The 25,193-nt window shown below is 42.0% G+C and overlaps 1 protein-coding gene across 1 annotated transcript in view; it reads left to right on the top strand.

The window, feature by feature from the left end:
- Positions 1-23,417, top strand: part of RAPGEF5 (Rap guanine nucleotide exchange factor (GEF) 5) — a 247,962-nt gene extending 224,545 nt beyond the window's left edge. The window contains exons 21-26 of the mRNA XM_011973915.1: positions 1,380-1,470; positions 4,799-4,849; positions 5,662-5,749; positions 10,680-10,744; positions 16,072-16,126; positions 19,217-23,417. Coding sequence (XP_011829305.1) covers positions 1,380-1,470; positions 4,799-4,849; positions 5,662-5,749; positions 10,680-10,744; positions 16,072-16,126; positions 19,217-19,332 — 466 coding nt within the window. The 3' untranslated portion in view covers positions 19,333-23,417. The remainder of the gene's footprint in view (positions 1-1,379; positions 1,471-4,798; positions 4,850-5,661; positions 5,750-10,679; positions 10,745-16,071; positions 16,127-19,216) is intronic.
- Positions 23,418-25,193: the final 1,776 nt, after the last annotated feature.

Below are 25,193 nucleotides of genomic sequence, written 5' to 3'. Positions count from 1 at the left end.
GGGTCTCCCTACTTACTCCACATCTCAGCTCATTCTCCTGATTCTGAACTAGGTGATCTCATACACTGTGTGTACAACTGGGGATCGGTATAGCTTTGGGGGACAGCGGTTCGTAATATGTATCGAGAACCTTTAATGTCTTCACAGCTTTTGACCAATCGTGGAATGACTGGAAGTCTAACGTAATGGGGAAAAAAATCATAAATACAGTAAAAAGTTGTATATACAAGAAATTTATTCCAGCATTCTTTGTAACAGGGAAAATTGAAAATCATTGTCCACAATAGAGGAATAAGTTCTATAATATGCTCTTTTGATAAAATATTACATAGCTGTTAATGATGATAGTAAATAATCCATAGTATATAACATAACATGGTATTTAACTGAAGAAGCAGGCAGGATCTACACTATTCCCAGATTCCATGTGAGACATTGGTGGAGAGGTCAGAAGGGATGGTAACTGAGGGAAGCTAAATAAACATCACGAGGCCCCTGATACACCCTCTGCTTACTGCTAAGTACTTCATATTTTTTCATAGTAAACGATCAAGGGAGGGTAATTGGGGTAATTTTTTTATTATTTTAAAGCCCTGTCTCAGAGAGGCTGTTTTCTAATGCTCTCCAGATGAAGGAGTGCCTGGAATTCCCAGACTGTTCTGGCTGCCCTGAAATCCCAAGCTCCCCCTGCCTTTCCAAGCCCTCTTAGCTGGCTTTGGAAATTAGTGGAATGTTGACCAGTTAAGTCTCCAGGCATGATTGATGTTATGCAGAGTGGATAGCCTCATGACGCGAATGGAGCTCAACGTGATCTTATTTTACATTTCATTTCCTTGTTTAACTGAGAAATGTGGAACAGTATTCCCATTAATATATGCCATATTTAAAATATATACATATTATAGTAGCTATTTTGTTGGTAGCAAAGATGTGTCTAAATCTAATGGGAAGGGGAGCTTAGACCTGTGAGGTGAGAAGGGCTTGTCTGTCAAAACATGAAAAAAGGTGTTTTGATGAAGGAGTCAGGACTAGTAAGCTGTTAAAAGGAGAGTGGGGCATATATAAAGAAACATGAATTTAAAAGAGTGCTCAGTTGAAATTGTAAATGCACACAACATAAGTTAAAAAGGAGGAATATTGTGAAATATCAGGAGGGTGTCAAGAGCACAGGTCTTTTCCTTTAGGTAAGGGTGAGCTGCGGTGTTTGGAATCATTTCTTTGGCATTAGAGACAACTGAAGGGCAGTAAGGGGTACGTAGGCCGTAGAGCAGAATTCCTGAGTTCTGTGGCCTAGGAGAGTCTTTTCAGCTTTATCTTTTGTGATTATCTGGGCAAAGAATGTTTCCTCAAAGTATCCTCTACTCTCTCTTATTTTATAGCTGCAAAGCCCAGAGAAACCTGAATTCTTTCTTTGCCATCGTGATGGGTCTCAACACTGCTTCTGTCAGTCGACTGTCACAGACCTGGGAGGTGAGCCTTGGAGTCCCATGGTGGGGGGCACATAAAATGGAAATAAAGTGATTTACATGGATTAAATGAGATAAGTACCACTAAACTAAAAATGTTTAAAAGTCATGTGTCAAGGTGGTAGGGATCTTTTTGATCAGATGGTCTTTAAATGGTTGTATAATGTGTCCGAACTAGATAAAAATGCTAACATGCTCCCCAGCTAGAATTAGCCTTCTCCTCTGTCCTGCCTGAGAGTGCGGGTCCCATTCCAGGCTGGTCCCCGCAGACTCCCTGCGTGATGATGTGTGCTCAGAAGTGCGTTTGCTGTGATGCTAACGAGTTTAAGCTTCAAGGTCTCTCACTTGCAGGGCCCCTGGCAATGTGTTCACATGGATGATGCATATTTTTGTAAAATTTGCGAAAGCAAAGTAATTTTATATTCTTTTTCTTAAAGAGGATCCACAAAACGTTCTAAAGTGTCAGACCTCCCACATCCTGGCTCTGCACGCTGAAGGCTGTTTGGGTTCTGAGATGCAGAGGCCCACTCAAGTTCGCACGAGGTCTCACGTGTGGACTGCGACATTCATGTGGGAAGACCTGAAACTGGGGAGCCCCTAAACTTAGCCAGACACAGGTGTAGGGCTCTGCCTCACTCATGGTCCCCTCACCTTCCTTCCTTGGGCTTTTGTTTCCTTCGCTCTCCTTTCCTTCCTGACTGGCTACCTCCCTATGTACCATTTCATCATTGCTCTTTAAGCACGATGCCTCTGCCTGTAGCCTGCGCGTGGCTCACTGTGGTCTCCTCAGCCTCCCTCCCAGTCCTCTCAGATTTAGTTCCTATCACTGACTGTGCCATTCTCTTCATGGTTCCCTACTCAGACTCCTATAAGAGAAAAGCTGATAGGCCAGCTATCTTTTTCTCAGAATAGGTCTTTGGGCAACCTGTGGATTTGCTTTCTTTCAGTCAGGGATCGTACCCTGAAGGAATGCACTGTGCTGACCCAAGGGTCAGAGTCAGTGCTCCTTAAAGGGGCCCAAAAGAAAAGGAATGAAAGCCCTGCCTGCTCTGCTTCAGCAAACAAGACCTTCACACACAAAGCAAGATGAAAGAGATAGGTGACAGATGCCATGGTTCATTAGAGGAGGAGGAAAACAAACGGCTGGCAAGGGTCAGTGGGGAGCAAGTTTGAATTAAACCTTGAATGAAACTGATTTGAAAACATTGAGAGGAGAAATAACTCAATTAGATTCAACCAGCTTATGTTTAATCTGCACACTGACTGCCTGCTACGTGCAGGGCAGTGCATCAGTGCCATGGCAGACAGGGTATGGCTACATGAGAACTGAGCGTGCCTGCGGTGACAGAAGTCTTGGACCAGGGCAGAGCAAGAGGAGGGACTCATTCTGCCGCTGGGTAGCTGAGAAAATTCGAATGAGAAGCCTCAAGCTGCAGCACCTTCCAGGTCCAGCTGGGAGTTACTGGAGTATGGGGATGGGTATCTCAGGTAGAGGTGACCGCAAGATCTCCAGGTCTGATGACTGGGTGAATGGAAAGTGATCACACTTCCAAATAGATAATACAGGAAAAGAAGTAGGTTTAAAGAAATAGATCTGAGGTCAGTAAACTGCTTTGGTAAAGGGCCAGCGAGGAGAAATGTTTAGGCTGTGCAGGCCACATGGTCTCAGTTGCAGCTGCTCAACTCGGCCACTGGAATGAAACAGCAGCTGTAGCATGTGCACAAATGAAGGGGCGTGGCAGCAATCCAATAAAACTTGACGTCCTAAAAGTAGCTCATGGCTAGATTTGTTCCATGGCTGACCTCTGGAAGTAGATCACTTAGTTCAACTTCGGATGTGTTGAATTTGAGGTGCCACTGGGACATTTGTGAGGGATGTCCCACAGACTCAGGTAGGCAGCTCAGAAGAAAGACTGGAATCAGTTGCAAATATCTCTATTTTGTATCTTCTCATTTAATTTGTCCTCTGTTCGTTGCGGGGGTATGTGTGTAGTTTCCAAACAGATTAAACTACCGGTTTGCTGTGATAAACTGAGTCCAGATCCAAAATTATCACATTGAAAAAAATCTATCTATAAATAATGTGAAAGTCTAATTATTGTAGGAGTTGTCTCATTGTTTTGATTCATTTTAGAAACCGAAAATCCCTGGCCGGGCGCGGTGGCTCAAGCCTGTAATCCCAGCACTTTGGGAGGCCGAGACGGGCGGATCACGAGGTCAGGAGATCGAGACCATCCCGGCTAACATGGTGAAACCCCGTCTCTACTAAAAAATACAAAAAACTAGCCAGGCGAGGTGGCGGGCGCCTGTAGTCCCAGCTACTCAGGAGGCTGAGGCAGGAGAATGGCGTGAACCCGGGAGGCGGAGCTTGCAGTGAGCTGAGATCCGGCCACTGCACTCCAGCCTGGGCGACAGAGCGAGACTCCGCCTCAAAAAACAAACAAACAAACAAAGAAACTGAAAATCCCAGAAATATCTTCTTAAGCTTTGTTGTTAGTGTTAATAGCTGGCATTTGTTAAGCACCAGCCAAGGACCGTGTACTTTTCATGAGTGGTCTCTACATCTTCAGCTGAAGAAACAGATCCCAGAGCTTGCTGACTCACACCAAACCACATAGCTAGAAAGGGCAGAGTCAGAGTTCAAACTCAGGCTGCCTTTAAATGTGTGCTGTTTACCACAAATATTACTAAGGCAATATTGAAAGGCACCCAATTTTTTACTTAGCCATGTTAAAGGCAGGCTGGAACATTCCAGGCCCTTCTTCCTTAGGCCTGAATTTTTATTTGGGAGGATGGCCTATGCTTCTATCCCCTGTCACTTTGCATGGTACGTGTTATGGTTGAGCTCCTCAGTTCAGTGATTCCACTCATTAAAGTGCAGGCTTCGTCACTTAAGGTCTTCCTGGCCCTTCGCTATTTAGCCCAATACTGTGAAATAAAATTATATCATTTATGCTAAGAATGTCAGCCAACATAATTATTTCCCACTCAGGAAGACTATTAAGAAGATGAGAGCATTTGTCAAAGGTAAGGTATGGTACTGAAATCTAAGTTTTTATTAAATGGACCACCAGTATGTGGAATGTCTAACCAACTAGATTCCTGAATCATGTGGCTGTTATTTTAAGCTGTTTTAAGCAGCATTCCTAAGGAAGATCACATTAAAGGGATGATGAAAATTGTATAATGAGAAGCAATCAGGGTAGAACAGATGATAGAGGTATTTATGTTCAGAAGTGTGGCACAAATAACGTAATGAAAACTCCCTTCGACGCCTCTGAAAATAACCATCTTCTGTGACCTTCTGTTTTTTGTTTGTGTTTGTTTTTTAGAAAATCCCTGGGAAGTTTAAGAAACTTTTCTCTGAACTTGAAAGTTTAACAGTAAGTAGTTGAGCCAAAGGGGACTTATTCTTCAAAATAATCGCTAGGGTCTAGTTTCTTTCTACATTACAGTGGTTGGTATTTGTACTCTACCATGTCAGGTAGCCTACCTAGACTAGTTTACTTGTGTATGAAACTAGTTTTGCTTCTTATGGAGGGAAGCAAGTTGACAGTTAATGCTTCTTCCTCTCCTTCTAAAAAGGTAGTGAAAATAATCTTTTTAGTGTTATTTTTCAGAAGGCAGGCTTTTAAGTATAGTCCATTTCAAAGCCTGCAAAATTAATCAGTATAACTAATTTAGCATGCAATTAGTGTCTCATGCATTATTCTTTTTCCCTTTTCTCCTTTTTACAATTTCTCAGATTGAGATTTTTTTAAATTATAGTTTCTTTTTAGAGTACAATAAAACAGTATTCTCTTGTTTTCTCTGCATTGTCTGTGTGTTACAAGGACAGATTTTCTTGGTAGTGTATCTAACAGGAGACTTTGGGTTAACTCATGACATATATTATGCAGAGGAAACTGTACTTAAAGGAGCTCTTTGAGGAAAATAATAGGGCAATCAAAAGATGTCTCTCATTTGTGGTCATTTCCCTTTATTGTAAACCAATAACTTGAGTTTCATTCATTTCCTAGATTTCCAGCCCTAATTTAGTGAGTTTATTCTCCTAGGAAACCTTTATCTACTTTGTTCTTAGGAGGAATCTCTCTATATCTAAGTCATGTTCAAATTGTATAGCAAAAGTGGATTTAGAATTGTTTCTATAGCACATTGATTTTTCTTTCTCTTTGTAATCTGCTTGGTTCGGCAGGATCCTTCCCTAAATCACAAAGCCTACAGAGATGCATTCAAAAAGATGAAGCCACCAAAAATCCCTTTCATGCCCTTATTGCTTAAAGGTAATGATTTTCCATCTTTTATGCCATGTAATTTCATCTTCTAGAAATGTATTACTCTAACTATTGAGGGCAAAAAAGGGACTCTCAGTTTGTCTCTTTACAGTTATTTTGACATTCAGACTTAATTATGTTTCCTTGTGATTGTTTTTAAAATAGCTGGTTATCTTTGAGATACCTAGAATACTTAACTGTGTTTGAGCAAACACCAAAGCGTTTTCACTTGACTCACAAAACTTGGCACTGGAAACGTTTGTGTTTTTCTTTTACTCTACTTCTAAGCCCGTATTATTTTCTTTGAGCTAACTATCCACTGAATTCAACCAAGAATAAGGCTGGCATAAAGAACCCAAATGGTAATCAATCATGTTCTATTTTTGCAACCTAAACTTAAGAGACACAGCCCACAATTTGCTGTTGTATGAGAAGTACCTTTGGTCAATACAAGCAATATAGCATTTGAAAAGTGTTGATGGAGAAGCGTACTTCCTTTTTTCAGCAGTGGAATTGAGTTGGGAAAGTTTTTGATAGCTGCAGGTTACTCCACTGACCACGCTCCACTAAGCACCAAATAATTCGTCATGAAACATGTTAAATTTATCAATGAGATCTCAGTGATCTTGCTTTGAAACTGAGGGGATTAATAAAAGGAAACTCTTTTTAATCCAGTGTATATCCCTGGCATTCAGTGTAAATCTTTACCTGTATACTTTCCAGGGAAAGGGTTTGGGCATTATCCATGGCCATATTTTGATTCCTTCGAGGGGTTTTGTAGGAATACTCTTTCATCCAGCCTCTTCTCTTCAGAGGCTTGTAACTTACGCTGAGCCAGGCCCTGATGGCTGGACCCATACACGTGATTCTGGAAATGAGTTCTTTGGGAACTGGACTGCTGGTTGGCCTGGCCATCCTCAGTCTCCACTTCCTCCCATTGCCACCACCCCCTATGCCCTTCGCCTACCCCATAAAGCTGACATTTCCTCTTCAGTTTCTCTCAAGAACAGCCAGAGCTTGGAAAATTATTGTGAGTTGCTGTACATCCTGTAGCTACTCACTGAGTCTTCCTTCATCAAATATGAAGCAAGAATCTCTATGAAACAAGAATATAATATTAGGACAATGGAGATAGATATGCACAGATGCTTCATCCAAGCTGAAAAGATTCTGTTAAATACAAATGCGTGAAAGAGACACTGCAGTGCCCAAATAATACTTTAAAAGTTTATTTGACTCTTCATATTTATTTGCTTTTAAGAGAAGTGTATTCAGGTCTGTGCTGCTTATTTGTGGAATAAAACACCTTCAATTAGAGGGTGGGAGGGGGCAGGTGGGAAGTAACACTTAGGGTCATTTAGACACAAATAAAGACAATAGAAAGTAGGACAGATGTAGGAAAGGAATTGATTGTAGGAAGAAAAAATTTTGAAACAATACATACTTTTAAGGTAATGAGAAATTAGTTGACAATATTTCTTTAACTTCATTAGATATGAACAGAGCCTTCTGCCATGTATTAGTGGTTTTCCCCCAAAATATTTAATGCAGTCAAGTGTCTCACACTTACATTTTAGCTTGGATGCAATTTTCTGCTCTGCTGAGTTTATCGAGACCTGTGTTGGCAGCCAGACAAATTTCCCTTTTTCTACTGAAAACACATTTACTCATTTCAAAAGAATAAGAAATAAACATTTGTTATTTTCTTATTAGAAGCTTCCTTGAATTTCAATAAGCACTTAGTTTTCCTTTCTCTAATTTTTCGTTATTATAAAAACGTGTACTTCATGGTATTTAAAGTTACTGTTTTTGTCTGAAATAATTTCCAAAGAAAATGTGATGAAAATATAAAAAATGTATATTATGCCTAAGATGAGACATTTTGGCAAAAATATACAACATTAATTCTTAAGCTTTTTTAATCATATAATTTAAAGTTGCAGTGAACTATTTTAGAACAACCAACTTAGTTTTTAGTGAAAGCTCTTTTTCTCCTCCTCTCTTGTGCCTCCTACTTTGAGTAGCTTTTAATTAGAAAAATGGGACCAAATTGAACTCCTTGGTGTTTAGGAAGGATTAGGCCCCCTATGCTGCATTTTTTGAAACTCAGTTCCCAATAAGCCTGCAGATTATCAAGTAAGTGGATTACCTGAGAATCCTTCTAGCCCTCAGTCTTCCTCTCTCTTATTTGAATGTCTTGCCTTTTGATGTACTTTCCCCTTACTGTGGTGTGGACTCTTGGTCAGAAAGGGACGAATGGGAAGCACTAAGTGCTGAGGAGAAGATCCAGCTGAGCTAAGGATCTAAGGAGTCGTATATCGTGTGCTATTTTTGGAGATGGAGTGAATCATCTCGTTGTTTGAGGATAAACTGGGGTCCCTGTGGTGGGTTTCATGTATGTGTCTTAGAGTGGAGTTTATTGTTGCAGATTTGTGCGGGTCTCTGAAGGAAAGGAATGTTGGGACTCTTGAATGTTTCTTCCTCCTCTTCCACTTGCCATCTCTTCAAAGTCATTTCATGGAGCAGTTCTAGTTCAGATGTTTGGGGTGTGTTCAGGTGTCTCCAGGTGAAAGAGGCCTGGCAGTTGCTAATTTCTCATACCCCAAAACTGCTTCTTGTCCCATGACTTAAATTCTGACATCCTAGGTTTTTTCAGCCCAACCTCTCATTTGTTTCTCTCTCTTACCTTCCGTGTCATGCACCTGCCATTCAACTGCATCGAAACCTGTAGCCAGTTTAACTCTTCCCTTTCTCCCAGGCTGCAACCCCTTCCAGCCTCTCTCCCCTCTCACCTGGTCAGCACCCTTGGCACCTTCCCTGCCTTATGCTTAGACAGCACCAGCCTGACAGGCCCTGGCCCCTCAACAGAGCCTGCACGCACTCTACTGAGAGCTAAGAGGGAGAGGGACTACCCAGGAGGAGGAGAGATTGAAGGCAGGAGGGACTGCCTGGAGGGAGTGAGGAGGGAAGCACTTTCACTGTTGCAGGGGCAGCTGATATGTTGTAAATTGAGTAGGTTGACTGCACCTGATAGCAAGAAAAGCCAAGTCCTTTCCACTTGAGGTGCCTGGAGAGGCACAGTGGTGAGGGGGAGCCAGCCTCCTTTTGTTTGAATCCTGGCTCTGACACTTGTAGCTGTGAGCATGGGTTGGCCATAGACGTCCTTGGGGCGTTAGTTTCTTCACAGGCTTACCTCCTAGAACTTACCTTATGCGTTAATGCAGCTAAAGCTCTTTAGAGCCATGTCTAACGCTGTTAATAAATGTAAGATGTCATTTTTGCCACTGCCCTCCTCATCATCCCTAGGAAGACGGGTGAGGGGCAGGTGAGGGATAAACCTGTAATGCAGGGAAAATGGACTAAGCCACTCTGAGACAGTGTTTGGAATCTGGAATTCTTAGAGAGTTAGTAGAGGTCAGATCTTCAGGTAGTGTTTAATGTAGACAGAGTGTGCACAGGTTTGCATTTGCTACACAGAAAAGGTGAAACCTGTGTTGACTTCTCTTTTCTAAATACTGTGTCACAGAATGAAAGCTTGTAATTATTTTCTGAAAGCAAAATTTCAAAAGATAATAAAATAACCAGAGAGTTTGTCAGGAGACTGTGTAATGAGTTGTGAACCGTTTTCCTACTAGGACATCAGTTTACAAGCAAAAAAAAAAAAAAAAGGAAAAGAAGCTTATGAAAAAATTGCCGTCCACATCGGAAGCTGTGTATAATGCCTTGAGGAAAGGGTTGCATCAGTGTGTGCTGTAACTGTGTAACTAGTGTCACCTCCTGGTGACAGTAAAAGCTTTGTGGCCCAGTATTTTGGTAGCAGGTTTTAGGAGTACCTATCTCATAATTACCCCTTAGGGACCAGCAGAATAAAAGTCTTGATTAAAAGCAAATACATTCTTTTTCTATTTATAGGAGTTTTTAAGACATTCTTTTCCCCTCTTTTCTATCAGGTTATTTTTACAAGATTTTTGAAGGCTGTTTTTATTTGGTTGGTTCTCAATGTCTGAAATATAACATGATTATTTGCACATGCTTTAAATTATAGTATATTTCTTTTTGTGATATTTGTCTGTGAGGATTCCCTGATGCTCAGTCATCCACCCTCTGATCCAATTGTGGCTAAGTCATCCACTCTCAGAGCTTCAGTTGCTACCTTTATTTAATGTAACTGATTTCCAAATCTATATGTCTCAAGGAATCACACTTTAGTTTACTGCAGCCAACAGGAGATATTTAATAAATATCCTCAGTCATTTTAAATGCAGTGAGCCTCAAATCAAATTTAACTTTCTCTTCCTCTGAAAATGCACTTTCATAGTACTTTCCTCCTTTTATTTCCGTCAGTGATGCTTGCTTTCTACTAGTCGAATGGGGCTAGATATCTTGACATTTTCAAGCCTGCCTCTTCCCTCACTTACTCCTGGTACACAATCAGACATCAACTTTGGGAACCAGAAATTTAAATTTAAACATCTAAATCTAAATCTTAACTAGTTGTTTTAAGTAAAGCAGGTCCCATACACTTTGCCAGGGATTTGTAAAAAGCAAACACATAATTACTTAAATCCTGTTGTTTCTGGGTATTCAGTCCTTTTCTGCTCAGTCTTCTGACCTTAACACATAATGGAATAATTAAGTTATAGACTAGCTTTAGTTTATATTAAGCAGATTGAAGTCAAACACTTCATTATGAGTGCAAAATATATACTTTCAGTAAGATTACACTGTTTTTCCATACACACATACACACACACACATAAATTATGCACTTTTACATCAAATAACACATAAATCCAATTTCAAATTGCCTCTCCAAGTGCATGGAATGATCCCTAATGTTTAAGAAAAATGAGTAAGTTGTATTGTACCTAGACCTCTTCAGCCCTGACTTATGATCCATTCCTAATGATACATACATCTTTTTGTTTTTAATTTTCAGATGTAACATTTATTCATGAAGGAAATAAAACATTTTTGGATAATCTTGTCAATTTTGAAAAGCTGGTATGTAAATTTCATTACTTCTCCCTTTTTTACAGTAACAGAAATGTATGCTTTTCTTTCCTGCTCTAGGAAACAAATAGTTGTAGTACTTTTCTCCATTGGATGCGTGGCGAATTCAAGGAGCTTATTTGCTGCATGTTGTACACTGCCAACAAAATGTATTCCAATTAACAACAAGTATGTTAGCAATATGAAATATTGAAATATGAAAATCTGCTTTTTGTTTTTAAAAATGGAATATCATAAGATGAAGAATTGAGGGTCTATGATCAAACCAGAGCTAAAACTGTAAGGCTGTTGTCAGGAGGAATCCACACTCAGGAGATTACGTTTTATTGCTTTACAGGCATCTCTCAGTGTCTCAGCCTGCATGTTTTCAAGGCACAGAGAGAGAAAGTTCCTCTCCTGGGGATATATGTTTGTCTCTCAGGACTCCAAGCTTAAATGTGAGGCTGGAATTTGCAGGGTCTTGTGTGAAGGGAAGGACCACCCCTCTATCAGCCTATTGACAAAGGGTGCCACCCCTGAGCACCATGGCCAGAGCAGCTCAAGCAAAGTACCCTCCCTCCTCCAGCAAGAGGTTCCCAGGGCAATCCTCTCTAAATGTTTCTGAAACACCGCTTCCTGAATGATTTCCAGGACATTCCCAGGTGTTTTGTAATATGGTGGGCCCCTCCAAGCCTTTCTAACTTGCCCTTGAGCAAAACAGGGGTTACCCATTAGAACTGAGCAACTGTAAAATAGAAGTACTCCAAAGAGACCCATTGACTGCCAGAGGAATGGATTTATCTGACAGATGAACTTTAGTGTCATAAACTGTCCTTCATGGTTAAAGACGATACTAGTAACACTGCTCCACAGATCCTGACCTTTGAGTGACCTTTTCAGTAATGGTGATGGATTTGTGTGAACTCTTGCAGAAACTGACCCTGGTTCCCTATGAGACTGAGTCAGCACTTGAGAGGAGGTTAAGTGAGGCAGGGACCACAGACTATGATCAAAGAACAATAGGGACTGATGAGTCCCGCTGAGGCTTGGCACCTGACCTTTGCCTCAGAACTACATTGCTCTGCTCACCCAGCCAACTCCCCACATGTAGGGTGAGGCAGCTTGGAAACAGTGTAGTCGGCTCTTATACAACCCCCAAAACCCAAGCATCTGGAATATAGAATACAGTCTTGGAATATCTTGCTTTATCTCCATTTTAACCACACTGAAGACAATCACTGGATGGCTAGTGCTTTTCTAAGTGGATATGTCAATACACTTTCAAGTCTGTCTCTGTAGTAAGTGTTCTGGAATCAGAGCTCAGTTATTTTAGATGCTACAGTCAAACCAACAGAGCCAGAAATGGATAAAGTGTTATTTTTTTTGTACGTGTTTTGTGTTGCTGTGTGATATTCTGAAGATCACAGGGCACTTACTAACAATGAAAGGCTGCAGGCACTAGAATTCTTGCTTCTAAGCAGGTTAATCCCTGGCGTTTGGGATTAATGAAACAATTGCGGGAATATGAAGCCTTTGGTCAGTATTTACTTCGCCTCCTGGCCAGCACATCTCCCTAAGAACAACACATGAGCTTTGTGGAGCATCTGTGAAGATGTGGGATGAGGTGTGTCACACCAAGTGGAATTCCCGGGAAAGGCTGAGCAATCCTTTCCCCTGACTAGTCCAAGGGGCCGTGGGAGAACAACTGGACTCTATCAGCTGGCTGTTGCCTGTTGTTGAGGGCAGACATGAGGTTGACCTCCTTAAAGTGAACCAGTGAATTTGTTAAGTTCATTATGTCATTTCTCCCTCAGATAGTGCCATCAAAGTGACAAGATGATAAAAAAAAAAAACCTGAACAAGTCTGTAAAGTCACAAATGGGAACAAGCTGTGGAAAGCTTGTTCCCACCTTCCTTCTAACCAGCGTCTGTGGCCTTCCCCTGCTGTCTCCGGTAATCCAGCAGAAGCCTCTTAATGCCAGCTCTCAAATATGCCAAGACTGCCAACTAACCATAGAGCTGGAAACAAAGGAGGTCTAAATGATATGACTTCTATTAGGGTCAATCATCATACCCCTAATTCTTTGAGAAAGTTTAAGGGAATAGCATGGCATAAATAATATTTTAAATTCCTAAGAGAAATTTTATTTTATAAAACTGAAGAAATGGGTGCAGTTCAGCATGCACACAACAGGCACATAGCGCACATGCAACCCTGTCAGGCAGGCATGGGGTCGTCATTTCCTTAGAGGGCAGGCTCCGCCCACGGGACCAGTGAGCTCCTGGTCCACAGCACGCCTCATGCTGACCCCTCCTTACACAGAGTAGACAGGATAAAACTGTGTCCAGGACAAAAAGGAGTTTTGTCATATATAGCCCTGTGTTACACTTGGATGCTGGAGAATGAGACTGACCTTTCTAGGAGAAACACTATTTTCAAGGAATATTTCTTAGCAAAGGACTGGGTTTCTCTAAAGCTAAAACAGGATCATCTTTCACAATAATGAACCAATAGAACCTAAGTGAATTAACTTGTGAGAAGTCAATTCCTCATGATGGATATTAACTTAAGCCAGTTAACAGATAATTCAGTGTATTATCTTTATCTGGCTGATGCAGTCCAACACATTGAGTCAGACCCCATGAAAATCCAGAAGCCCTCATCAGGTCTAATGAGATTTCTGTTCTTTATGCTACATTCCTTGCTGCCTCAGCAACTGGAAATGTTTTCATCTCAAACTGTTTCATAAGAAGAAGCAAATGATTTCTTTTCTTCTCTTTATCCGTCGATGTTAAGGGCATCATCTTTTACCCTGCCTACCCCCTCCCCCTTTAGAAAGCCTAAAGATGAAGACCAGAACTCAGATTTCAGTGCCACACCCAGTACCGAGCCTTACATCAGTTTGAGCCTGCACAAGCTATGCAAATGGCATATGATAGAAATCAATGTGACGCCAGAGCTTAAAATGAGAAAACTGACCTGGGAAAAGTGGTAAAATCTGGGGAAGGAAACCGAACAATACATGCACAGACATGAGTCAGGTCTCATTTCCTTTACAAATGCAGCTTGAGCTACTGCAATAATCACTGTCCTATTCAATTTTCCACTATCGAATAGAAGTGCATTAGAAATATGGTTATGACAACAATTCAATCAGTAGGTCATATTCAAATAATGTTTCTGTAGTTCTTCTGAATTTTAAGAACATTTGTTAGTGTTGAATATTCTTTCAGAAATAATTCATTGAGGATTTGCTGTATATGGTGATCCTGTGCTCAGTGTGTATAGTTGGGACATGAAAGATGTTGACGCACATTGGAGGACCAGATAATGATATGAATTCTTGAATAATAGGATGATGTTTGTATTGTGATACGAAACAAAGTGGAGAGCTACTGTTGATTCTCAGGAGAACTAGAACATGATGACAATAGTATTTAGAGATTATTCTGGTAATAAAGCCAGCTAACATAGCATTTTGGAAGAGACCATCCTGCACTCTAGTTCTTCCTATAGCATATATGTATATGCTTCCAAAATGCCACTTCCTTCAACATGAAAAACTGAAAGTGGTAGAGACAGCTAGAAGACTCTTGCAGGTACACAAGTATAAGATGATGAGATATTGTCCAACGCAGCCGTACATTTAAAGAAGACTTTTGCCCGCCAAGCAGGGTGGCTCATGCCTGTAATCCCAACATTTTGGGAGGCCGAGGTGGGCGGATCCCGAGGTCAGGAGTTCAAGACCAGCCTGACCAACATGGTGAAACCCCGTCTCTACTAAAAATATAAACATTAGCTGGCTGTGGTGGCGTGCCTCTGTAATCCCAGCTACTCAGGAGGCTGAGGCAGGAGAATCGCTTGAACCTGGGAGGTAGAGGGTACAGTGAGCCGAGATCGTGTCATTGCACTTCAGCCTGGGTGACAGAGTGAGACTCCATCTCAAAAAAAAAAGACTTTTGCCTGGAAATCAGTGAGGACTTCAAGGAAACAAATTAAATTAGAATATTGAAGACTGTACGTGACTATAAACTACGAACAGAAAATGGTCTCTAAAGATGTTGATGTCGGCCGGCCGCAGTGGCTCACACCTGTAATCTCAGCATTTTGGGAGGCCAATTTGGGTGGATTACCTGAGGTCAGGAGTTCAAGACCAGCCTAGCCAACATGGTGAAACCCCATCTCTACTAAAAATACAAAAATTAGCCAATATTAGCCGGCCGTGATGGCATATGCCAGTAATCCCAGCTACTCAGGAGGCTGAGGCAGGAGAATTGCTTGAACCTGTGAGGCAAAGGTTGCAGTGAGCTGAGATCACACCACTGCACTCCAGCCTGGGTGACAGAGCAAGACTCCATCTCAAAAAAAAAAGATGTTAATGTTTTAGAAAATGTTCATCTTTTGTAAGTATCTCATTTCCAGTTACAATTTAAGATACTCGAACCTTTGAATCTACAAAAATTCCTACCTCCATTCAGCACATATGTGTAAGTCAATGTGTCTGATATAGTAGGCTCTGCACATGCAGAGCCCTCTGGTGGTACCTGGTCTAGAGGAGGAGAGAAGTTCAACAGCAATGACAATGACACAAAGCCAGTAGGTGCTGTACAAAGAGCAGTGGAAATGTTGAGATTGGAGCCTCTAAGTCCAGGAGGGACATCTCAGAAAGGCTTCTTGGAGAGGAGGTGACACATACCCTGAAGTGAAACAACATGCGCAAATGTGAACAGGATGATTGGGGCCGGGGTGGGGTGTGGGTACGGGGGTGGCTGCACTTCTCTACAGTGTATTTTCTCATGGCTCAGTAAGAACCTGTGCAACCCGGATTGGGTGCTACTGTTTTTTGTTTGTTTGTTTTTGAGATGGAGTCTCACTCTGTCACCCAGGCTGGAGTGTAGTGGTATGATCTCGGCTCACTGCACCTCCGCCTCCTAGGTTCAAGCGATTCTCCTGTCTCAGCCTCCTGAGTAGCTGGGATTACAAGCACCTGCTACCACCCCCGGCTAATTTTTTTGTATTTTTAGTAGAGATGGCATTTCATCATGTTGGCCAGGCTGGTCTCGAACTCCTGACTTCGTGATCCGCCCACCTCCCAGTGTGCTGGGATTACAGGTGTGAGCCACCTCACCCGGTCTGGTGCTACTGTTTTTGCAGACAAGGACTAAATATTTTTTGATAATCCAAACTCAGTAGAATCAAAGCTATGTCCAGCTCCAAATACAGTTCTTCTGTTTACAGCCAAGAGTGCTAGATCATCCTTCCATCCTAGCAGGCACTGCTTCTTCAGTAACACCCTCAGCGACCCTTCTATTGACGTGTTTCCTGTTCTACCTTACAGCATATGATCGCAGACACTGTCCGAACCCTGAGACACTGCAGGACTAACCAGTTTGGTGAGTCATTGAAGTCAGGTGCAGAATGTAAATTGACTCTACGTTGGTACCAACTGTGGTCACAAGTATTGGGTGGTAATCAATTTAAACAAATTGAAAACTAGCATATGTATATACATATGCATATTGTATATATATAGTAGATTGTCTCTTTGTTTCCTCACTGCATGTTTGGCATGCAGAGGAAGACAAGATGTGGCAGATTATTATCCCCTAATGGCAGCAAGTTTATGCTGCGAAGAGTGACTTTATGCACTCAGAAACCACCTCCCAGCAACTCCCGCTGACTCCTGTACCCACAGTGTCTTGCTTTGCTTGCCTACTGGCTCAAAAATCACTGGTGAGTTGAGCAGGGGTGACCTTGTCCCTAACCTCTTTGCGTGGAGCCTTCCTGGAATAGGACGATAGCTTGTAAAAGTGCCTAAAGCAACCTTCCAGAATCTTTTCTCCTCTCCAACGAAAACTTCCTGTCTGGAGCTGCCTTTCAGCTGCAAAAGTGTGGTTCTGAGCACTTCTGTAGAATCCCCACTGAGACTAATGTATGTAGGAATATTTGTTCCATTTTAAATCTCAGTCATAATTTATGCTATGTTTAAATGGTGTTAGAACATTGCAGGAAGGAAGGAAATCAACTTTATTGAGTTGAAGGAGCTTTCACATGCGCAATGGAATCCTGATATCCGTCCTAGTAAATGGGGATTATTAACCCTGTAGGTATAGAGCAAAAAGCAGAGACTCAGAGAGATTCACTTATTTAGCCATTATTCAGACTGAGTCTGCCTTACCTCCTTGTCCTCTCCTCTGCCCTCTGCAGATCCTGTGGATACAAAGGGTAATAAAAAATAGAAAATTGATTTCAACAATTATAAATTAATCAAAGGCAACCACTCAGTTCAACTTCATTTTTTAAGTAAGACATGCCCATTGTAAAACAATTTTTTCAACAATATAGAAGTATATATAAAGTAGAAAATCAGAGTCCTACTTCTCAAGAAAAGTACTAATAACAATTGGGTACATGTGCTTAAGAATTTTTTCTGTTCAGTGCTGGTCTAGGCTGGCAATATTGTCTCCCAACAAAGTAAGTTAAGAACTGGACTTCTGTGTGGATTATGTTTTCTCTTTGAAAAGGAGACTTATAAATACAGGACCTAATTTTCTAAATATTCACATCAATTAGTACCACTTTAATGTACCTATATAATTCTTCATTAAGCATACAAGTACAATGCAGTTACAATAAAAATAGTGATCATAACATCATCACAGAGATTCACTGAAATGTACAAGCATAATGCTGATGAGTACAGCTTCATATTGCTTTTATCCTCCTTTGCTTCCCACGTGTTTACTGGGGATTCAACTAATTCTAAAATATCAGTCTCACTTAACCAAGGAACTCTAGTTTATATATGCTCCAAGTATAGACAGGAAGGTGATAGTTATACTAGCTTGTGTGGCCTTGAACCTGCCTTGAACCTCCCACTCATCAGAGAATAACCCTCTGTGTGGCACTAAGCAAAGGAGAAATTTAAATAACTGTCAAGCCAGTTTGTGTTCTAATATTTATATACAGTATCTTTAAAAATCAGTTTGGGAACCGAATTATCCAAATTCATTTTAACAGTGTATATGAGCACAGTAAGCCCATGTCAGCATTTGGGATAAAATATGAAAACATTAATCAAGTCACTTATGCATTATAAAGTATCATGCAAATGTCAGTTGCTATGGTTAGAACCATCCATTGTGCCATCTTTTTAAGACTTGAAAATTAACAATAAAATTACCTTTGTAGCATCATGTTATCCAAACCAATGTTTAATAAATGAAAAGCACTTTCTCAATGTCTTCCAGAGAAGGCATTCTGGAATAAAACAGCTTTTTGTTACTTTCCAGCAGGTGGAATGGTATAAACTTTAACTCCTAGTGTGTTTACTTGCTGAAACTAGGAAGCCTGTTTCTATTAAACCTAAGAATTATAAGCCACTCACGTCCTACAGGTCTTAAATTATTTCCTCATAAAATGCATTTGTTATAGAGGAGAAAAAAGGGGGTTTCACAAGAGAAAAAAAATGCTATAAGAAAATGCTCAGCCTCCTGCATTTCCCTTCCCTCTGCTCAAGCTGAGCTCCAGCAGCTCACCCTGCTTGTCCCATGCATAATCTACAAAGCAACAGGATATGATGTCTTCACTCACCTTTCCATTGTCTCACTGTAGTGCAGTTTGACCAGTGTTCCCCAGCCTCGAATGGTTTGCTTGTGGGTGTGTGTGTTTGACTATGGTGCATGGGCTTGCCCCGTGGTTCATGCTGCTTCATCCTGGTTCCTTATCAGCACGGGCGCTAGCAGGGCGTGGATGTGTCCACAGTGCACTAAAGCCTCCTTTGGCCCCTCGATTCCTTGACTGCCCTAGATATGTGAGTGGAAAAGCCCCTTGTCTTGTCCTTCTCTGGGTAGACTTTAGTCCATACACATAATTTCTGAAGCAATTTCATCTGTTAACCACATCTTAGAGTCTGTTCTGTTGTATCTGTTCATTCAATTGCTCCATTAATTTTTTTTCCAAAAAATGAGAATACCAAAGAGTTGTACAAAATCTAAACAACAAAAAAAGAGTGATTGCATTCATATGCTAAACACATTATCAGCGCTTTTCAATGTTTCTAGGCTGAGATATAGGAGCCAGTGCTGGCCGTTTAAACAGGTAACTGCTGTAAAAGGCTACGTAGAAGGACTCAGGAACCATATGGCCTGGGTCCGAATCCTGGCTGTGAACTTACTTGCTGCATGACTGTGCTCAGTTTCCCCATCTGTGGAGTAAGATAAGAACATAATTTCTAAATAACATACAATGTTAGGTAATAAATGCTATAAATAGCCTGCCGGTCTGATTGCCTGACCTGAGGAATCCATTCTGAGCTGAAAAAGCATTTCTACCTTAGGACAAGGACACCTCTTATGGGATTCTGACTAATGAGAACCCACCTGGTACATTTACTCAGCCTTAGTGTAGGGTTTTGTTGGTATGTAGATATAGCATTACTGCTCTCCTGAGATTGTCTTTTTTTCTCCCCCTCTAAACAACAGGTGACCTGTGTCCAAAAGAGCATCAAGAGTTAAAGTCCTATGTTAATCACCTATATGTCATTGACAGCCAGCAGGCCCTGTTTGAGCTCTCACACAGGATCGAGCCTCGGGTGTGAGCCCCACTGCCTCACCTCCCCTGTGTCTGCAGCACTTTGAGCTACGGGAATGTCTATGCCAAGCACGTTGCTTTCCTGTGAGAAAAGAAGTTGCTGAGTTTTATCAGTATAAACCAAGACATTCACAGGAAAGCCAGCCAAAGCGTGTTCAGGAAGTGATGTCAGCCACCAGAGAGGGGGAGAGGCCTCTCCATGCTACTCTCGAGACAAGAAGGCAGAAGGAGAGTCAGAAGCATTCTTGAGATGGAGAAGGCTGGTTTCTTATGATCACATTGTTGATCCAGTCCAGTTTTCAGTATGAGATGTGCCAGCATCAAGACAAGACAACGACATCTTGACATGCAATGACCAAATATTTCATTAAGAGCATGCATGGAACAGGAAGGAGTTTTACTTTGCCTAGTTTTAGATTACTATCCATAAGCTGTCAAAGAAGTCATTCTTTTGAACACCTGATGACAGAGACAGCATCCCTAGATCTCCAGGGAGGAGAGGTTTCTGTTGATACAACCTATGATATCACCAAAAGCCACTTGTGTCTAGGGAGTTAGTGAGGACTGTAGCTAGCATTCATGCTCTGCTGGGCAGATGAACAATGTCCAGATGTGCATCACTTTGCACCACAATCAACTATTGACACACGCTTGCAAGTGAAATTAGTTTCTGTACAACTGATTTGCAGCTATAGGCAAGGTAGATGAAGTTGCTTTGCCAGTAAGGAAAAATAGTAATCTTCAAGAGATTGACTCATTGTTTAATTCCTGGGGATTTTCTTCACACTTGTAAGCAGGCTCTTATCTTTTATTGGACATAATATGATTTTGAAAAAGCACAGTGCCTGACACATTGTAGACACTCACTAACTGCTTACTGAGGTGACAGAGTCACAAAAGTCTGCATTCTTGTGCCTGATGATGCATTTTGCATACCTCATACAGGCTCCTTGCCCACACTATGGAATGACAGCAGCCAGCGCAGGGAGGTTAAGTGACATTTAATGAGTGAAGCACTTAGCATTCTCTAGGTAATAAGATAGCGGTAATTACCAGTGTTTTGGCAAATGAAAAATGCCCTGAAATAGCCAAGTGTCTGATTGATGTTGGTGACTTAGAAGTCCTATAGTCCACCTACCAGCCAAAGCAGGGAGCCTTTCTATAATTTGCCTTTTTTCCCCCCAAAATCTGAGTCTTCTGAAATCTTTTTTTATTCCCATTTTTACCAATTGAGGCTCCTTCAGCAAATAAGACCTCTTGATATTTTCAAGGACTGGGTAGAGGATTTCTTTCAACCTTCACATGAACAAAACAGCCTATGGGTCAAAATAATGCAATCCACCCCTGCCTGCTAGAGACTTGTCACCTTGCTAAAATGCAAGGGCCTGGTCCATTCATTTTCCAAATGCAGGAGTCTTGGTGCACTTCTCACTCTTCCTGCCTGTTCATCTCTTTCATGCCCACACAGACCTGTTTCCTTTTTGTCTCATCAACACCTCATTCATCCTCATTAATGAGGCATGTCCAATGCTTTTTGACATCTTTATAGCAGTGCTGTTTCCTGGGCTCAGGAACCACACTGAGCTGGAGATACTGCTGGAAGGAACCATGTGGAGAGAAGGTTTGAGAGGACTTTGAGAGAGACTTAGTTCGGCCCAGCATGTAAAACTTCAGTCCTGAACATTTACGGGGTTTTATAGAAGGGCATCCTCCAGGGCTGGTCCCTTCAGAGAAATGCTGCATGCTGCTGGTCATGGAATGTGGCCCACGGGAGGACACCAGAGCCATGAGAACCGGACAGCAGACTTCCCTCACAGCTGGGCTGAGCAAACCCTCCAAAGCCCTCCTCACGCAGTTACTAACGATAGCATGGGCTTACAGCACAAGCACGTGTTCTCACCTTTTTCCTATGCCCTGGACTAAGGTTTGGCCAGTGTAATCATATAAGGCCATCCTGACATTGTTTCTGTGTTTCACAGTTCAGATTTTTACTTACATTAGAACCACATTGCTCCTAGTAGAACATTACCTTTAAGGGACTAATTTTCCATGGAGAACTTTTAGCATTTTGCGGGCTGCTTAGACCCCAAGTTAGATATGCACACCGAGCCAGATGAAGCTACACAAATGTTGTGTTTAAATGCATTTTGTACAGTGACTTCAGAGTATCTCACATGACATGGGTGGAAACTGGCTGGGGAGAAAATGATGCTTGTTCGCCTCTTCCTCCAGCCATGGTTAAGTGGTCCTAGGGGTAGCAGAGGGAAGGGAGGATTTTGTGCAGTTGAGATTTGCTTTTCCATCCTTGTCTTCTGAATGTCTAAAATCTCTACATCTTTCTGAAGTTTAACAACTGTCTCTAGAGGTTTGCCAGGTGGCAGCTCAAAGCTTTGCAGAATCTTAGATCTGGAATTAAAGAATTCAAGCCCAAATTGTGAGAACCAGATTTTACTCAACAGAAAGCTTTTTCTAAGGAATCTGAGTTGTTCACTGGTGGACAGTGGTAGGGCTTGAGCCACGCTGTTAATAGGATGGGCCACGCTCCCTCTCTGGATATTCATCCAGGCGTCTTCAGAATAGGTTTTGTTCTGGCTAGAAGTGTGGTCTAGAAGATGGCTAAGCTCTTTGCCAGCTCTCATTTGGAGTTTTATTGTTGCATAAAATCTTCGCTCACTCTGCAAATCTGTATCTGCCACCTTCGGCACCAGGTGGTGCAGGGGCACTTCTAAGTGGGCTCTTTTTGTTACAGCACAACTCCCAGACAGTCCTGTGGGTCTTTGGATTCGTCAGCATTCCAGCAAACTAGCCCTGCTTAGAAGTTAGCACAAGACGGCAGAATGCAGGACTCCGTAGGCAAAATCACAACCTTGCCATTAAAAAAAATTTTTTTACATACGCATTTGCAGGTGTTCCCTTGAGTGTGGTGTTTTGAATTTGCTCTTTGTCATCTGTATAACTGCGAAATGATTGTAGTGATACACATGACCTGCATTCAGTTTTTTCTAGTTTCCTTAATTATGTTTAGAATAAATTCATTTCCCTAGAGCAAGAACCACAAACAGGTAGTGTGGAGCATACAGCAAATTTAGAAGCATGTGGATAAGGTCAATGCTCACACTGCCTAGTCCACAGGGAGGGGATGCTGCATGAATATATACTCGCCTCTGAGTGGAGGAGAAATCGTGGCATGAAAGAGAGGGCACCAGTGATGACTTCTTATCCCTGGAGCTGGGCTTTCATTGCTACCCATATCCCAGCCCTGCAAGTCTGTTCTGGCCAGCACAGACACCACAGATCCGGAACTGAATGTTCCTAAATGGCACAGCCAATCCAGACTTCTCAGAAACTGGGCAAAAACATTAAAATGGGGATGATCAGGTCTTCTGCAGTGGTCCAACACAGGATTTCTTTTAAATGTTTCAAAAACATGTCCTTAAAATTTCAGCCTGCTTCTTAGCGAGTGGGCCAGTTTTGCTTAAAACTGGTTGGGGGTGGGGGGGATGTTTTTAAAAATTGCCAAAAAGTTAGATGAAAATGTATTACTGTATAAAGCAAAGCTGTATATACTAAACATTTTTAGCAGAGTAATATTTATTTGCATAGTCTATTTATTGTATTCGTATTACACTGTTATTAAATACTGAGATGAAATCAGTGACCTGAAGCAAGAAATCTTGCCTTTTAATGTATCATTAATTAGGGCTGCTGTGATATTGTCAGCTTGCATTAACAATTAGAAGATAGAGAACCCGCCATCAGGGTGTCTACCTAACTTCTCAGGGACTACACTTGGTAGTTTTCCACCATTTAAAGAACTGGTAAATATGAAACATTTGTTGAGTTACCAGAATTGCCATTAACAGTGTTTTCTTTCCCATATTCCATGCTTTCTGCCTCTGTGTATATATATTATATATATATATATGACTGTGCTGTGTATTTATCGAAGCTAGTAAGCAATAATTTATATGTAAAAATGGCCAAGCAATATAAGGTTAAAACTTATATAAGTAACCCGTACCTTATCTTGTATTTTCAATTGTTTTTTTTTAAACTGCTTTTCCAAATATGAGACTATGTTAAAGACACTATTCATGCCTCTGAGTTTCTTGCTTTCTCTGTGGTGTGTGTGGATTAAATAGCTCTGTTCTGGCAGCATGTGATGCTCAGGGAGTTGGAACTCAGAAGTCATTTGCTGACTGAAAGAGCTACAAGTAGGTGAAGAGGTTCTCAGGCAGCCCGTGGAAGCCTAAATCACTTATCCTGCCATTGGGTTATTGCAGAACCTAAACACCCTATTTTGGAAATTGCATCAGTGTTCTCAGAGTCTGAAATTTGGGGAATCCAGCAACCACTGTCATTGCCTCACTCCACTTGAGCAAGACCAGGAACTGTCCCTCACCAGCCCAGATACTTAGTGCAGCTCCCAGCCCAGTGATGATACCCGGGGCCCAGGATAGAGGTCCTGACAGCGGAAAAGCCATGAGTGGATGGAGCAACACAGGGGTAATAAGGATGCCCTGGGGCAGTGGGATGCCAGGCGGTATATACACTAGCACAGACTGTATGAGTATTCAGCATCTTCTCTCTGCATAAACAGGAAATGTGTACATCTTGCCCACCGAGGTCAAGTTTGGCCTTTGGCATGTGTCCATCTCCCCCTTGCAGGAGGATCATAAACCTCATCTTGTTGAACCCAGGAGTAGCCCAGTATCTCGCTCTGTCCAGTGAAAAATGGGGAGACATGTCTGTGAAAGCTTTATGCGGTAGCCTGCACCTGCCATGTCTGCTGTGCTGTGAGACCTGCACTGCTCCAGATGAAGGCACCCCTATCAGCCTGGGTGCTGGATCACAGGAAACATGGAGCAGAGCCCTGCCTTGTGAACGACATATAACTTGAGTGAGAAATCAAACATCACACTAGAAGTCTCTGAGGTCTGGGAGTGGTTTCGTACTCAGCGGAATGTAGCCTCAGCTGACTAATACAGTCTCTCAGGACAGTCTTTTCAAATTGCCCTTTCCCTCCGTCCACTTGTGGGCGGCAGTACTGGCTCAGCACAGTACCTCGTGGATGAAGCCACCTGTTGTCACACATCCATGCAAAGGGCTTGCCTTTTTATGAGAAATGGGGAAAGACGACTTGAAGATAATTTTCTTGGGTTTTTAATCACCAGAAAGTGGCACTTCTGTGAAGCAAGGGAAATGGGAAGAGAAAACACAAGGGCATTGTCCTCTAGGGCAGCCACTGGAAGCAGAGAGAAGTCCTGATCCCTAAATCACTTCATCTGTAGGGGCTGACCCCACGGGGTCCTCCTGGAACCTGGAGAACGCAGGAGATGAAGGGAGAACTGGAAGCCTAGGCTCCAGCTTCGGAAGGGAATAGGAAAGAAAGGGAAATGCCTGTTGCTAAGGACGTGATGAGATTTTCTTCAATTTCGAGTGGGATAGCTGGTACTGGGAAGATGCACAGGGCTCCCGTGAACTCAGAAGCCTGTTCTTGTTAGTAAAACTCAAAACGAATTAGCAAAACTCAAAATGAAACTTCTGGTCCTGGCCCTGGTGCACTAGCAACAGAATCCTACTCAAGGCCTGAGGCTGCATATGAGGTTTCTTGTCTGCATCTTCTGAATACCCCATGAGCCTTTGCTCTTCAGTCACTGCTTTCAACAAATGAGATTCCTAAAGCTTTGAGCTTGCTGATGTTCTTTACTGAAGTACTCCTGTTACCGAGGGCAGCAGGAATTTCTCTTGCCTAAACAGAGCCATAGCAGTTCCCCTTCTCAGCACCTAAGGAGCCGGGCCGACTTACTAGACAGAAAGTGGCGTCCTGAGGACTGAGCTAGTGCAGGGTTCCTGGGGAATGCGCTC

This window comes from Mandrillus leucophaeus, unplaced genomic scaffold (assembly GCF_000951045.1).
Source record: "Mandrillus leucophaeus isolate KB7577 unplaced genomic scaffold, Mleu.le_1.0 Scaffold140, whole genome shotgun sequence".
Taxonomy (NCBI): Eukaryota; Metazoa; Chordata; class Mammalia; order Primates; family Cercopithecidae; genus Mandrillus; species Mandrillus leucophaeus.
This window is presented reverse-complemented; position numbering and strand designations above follow the sequence as displayed.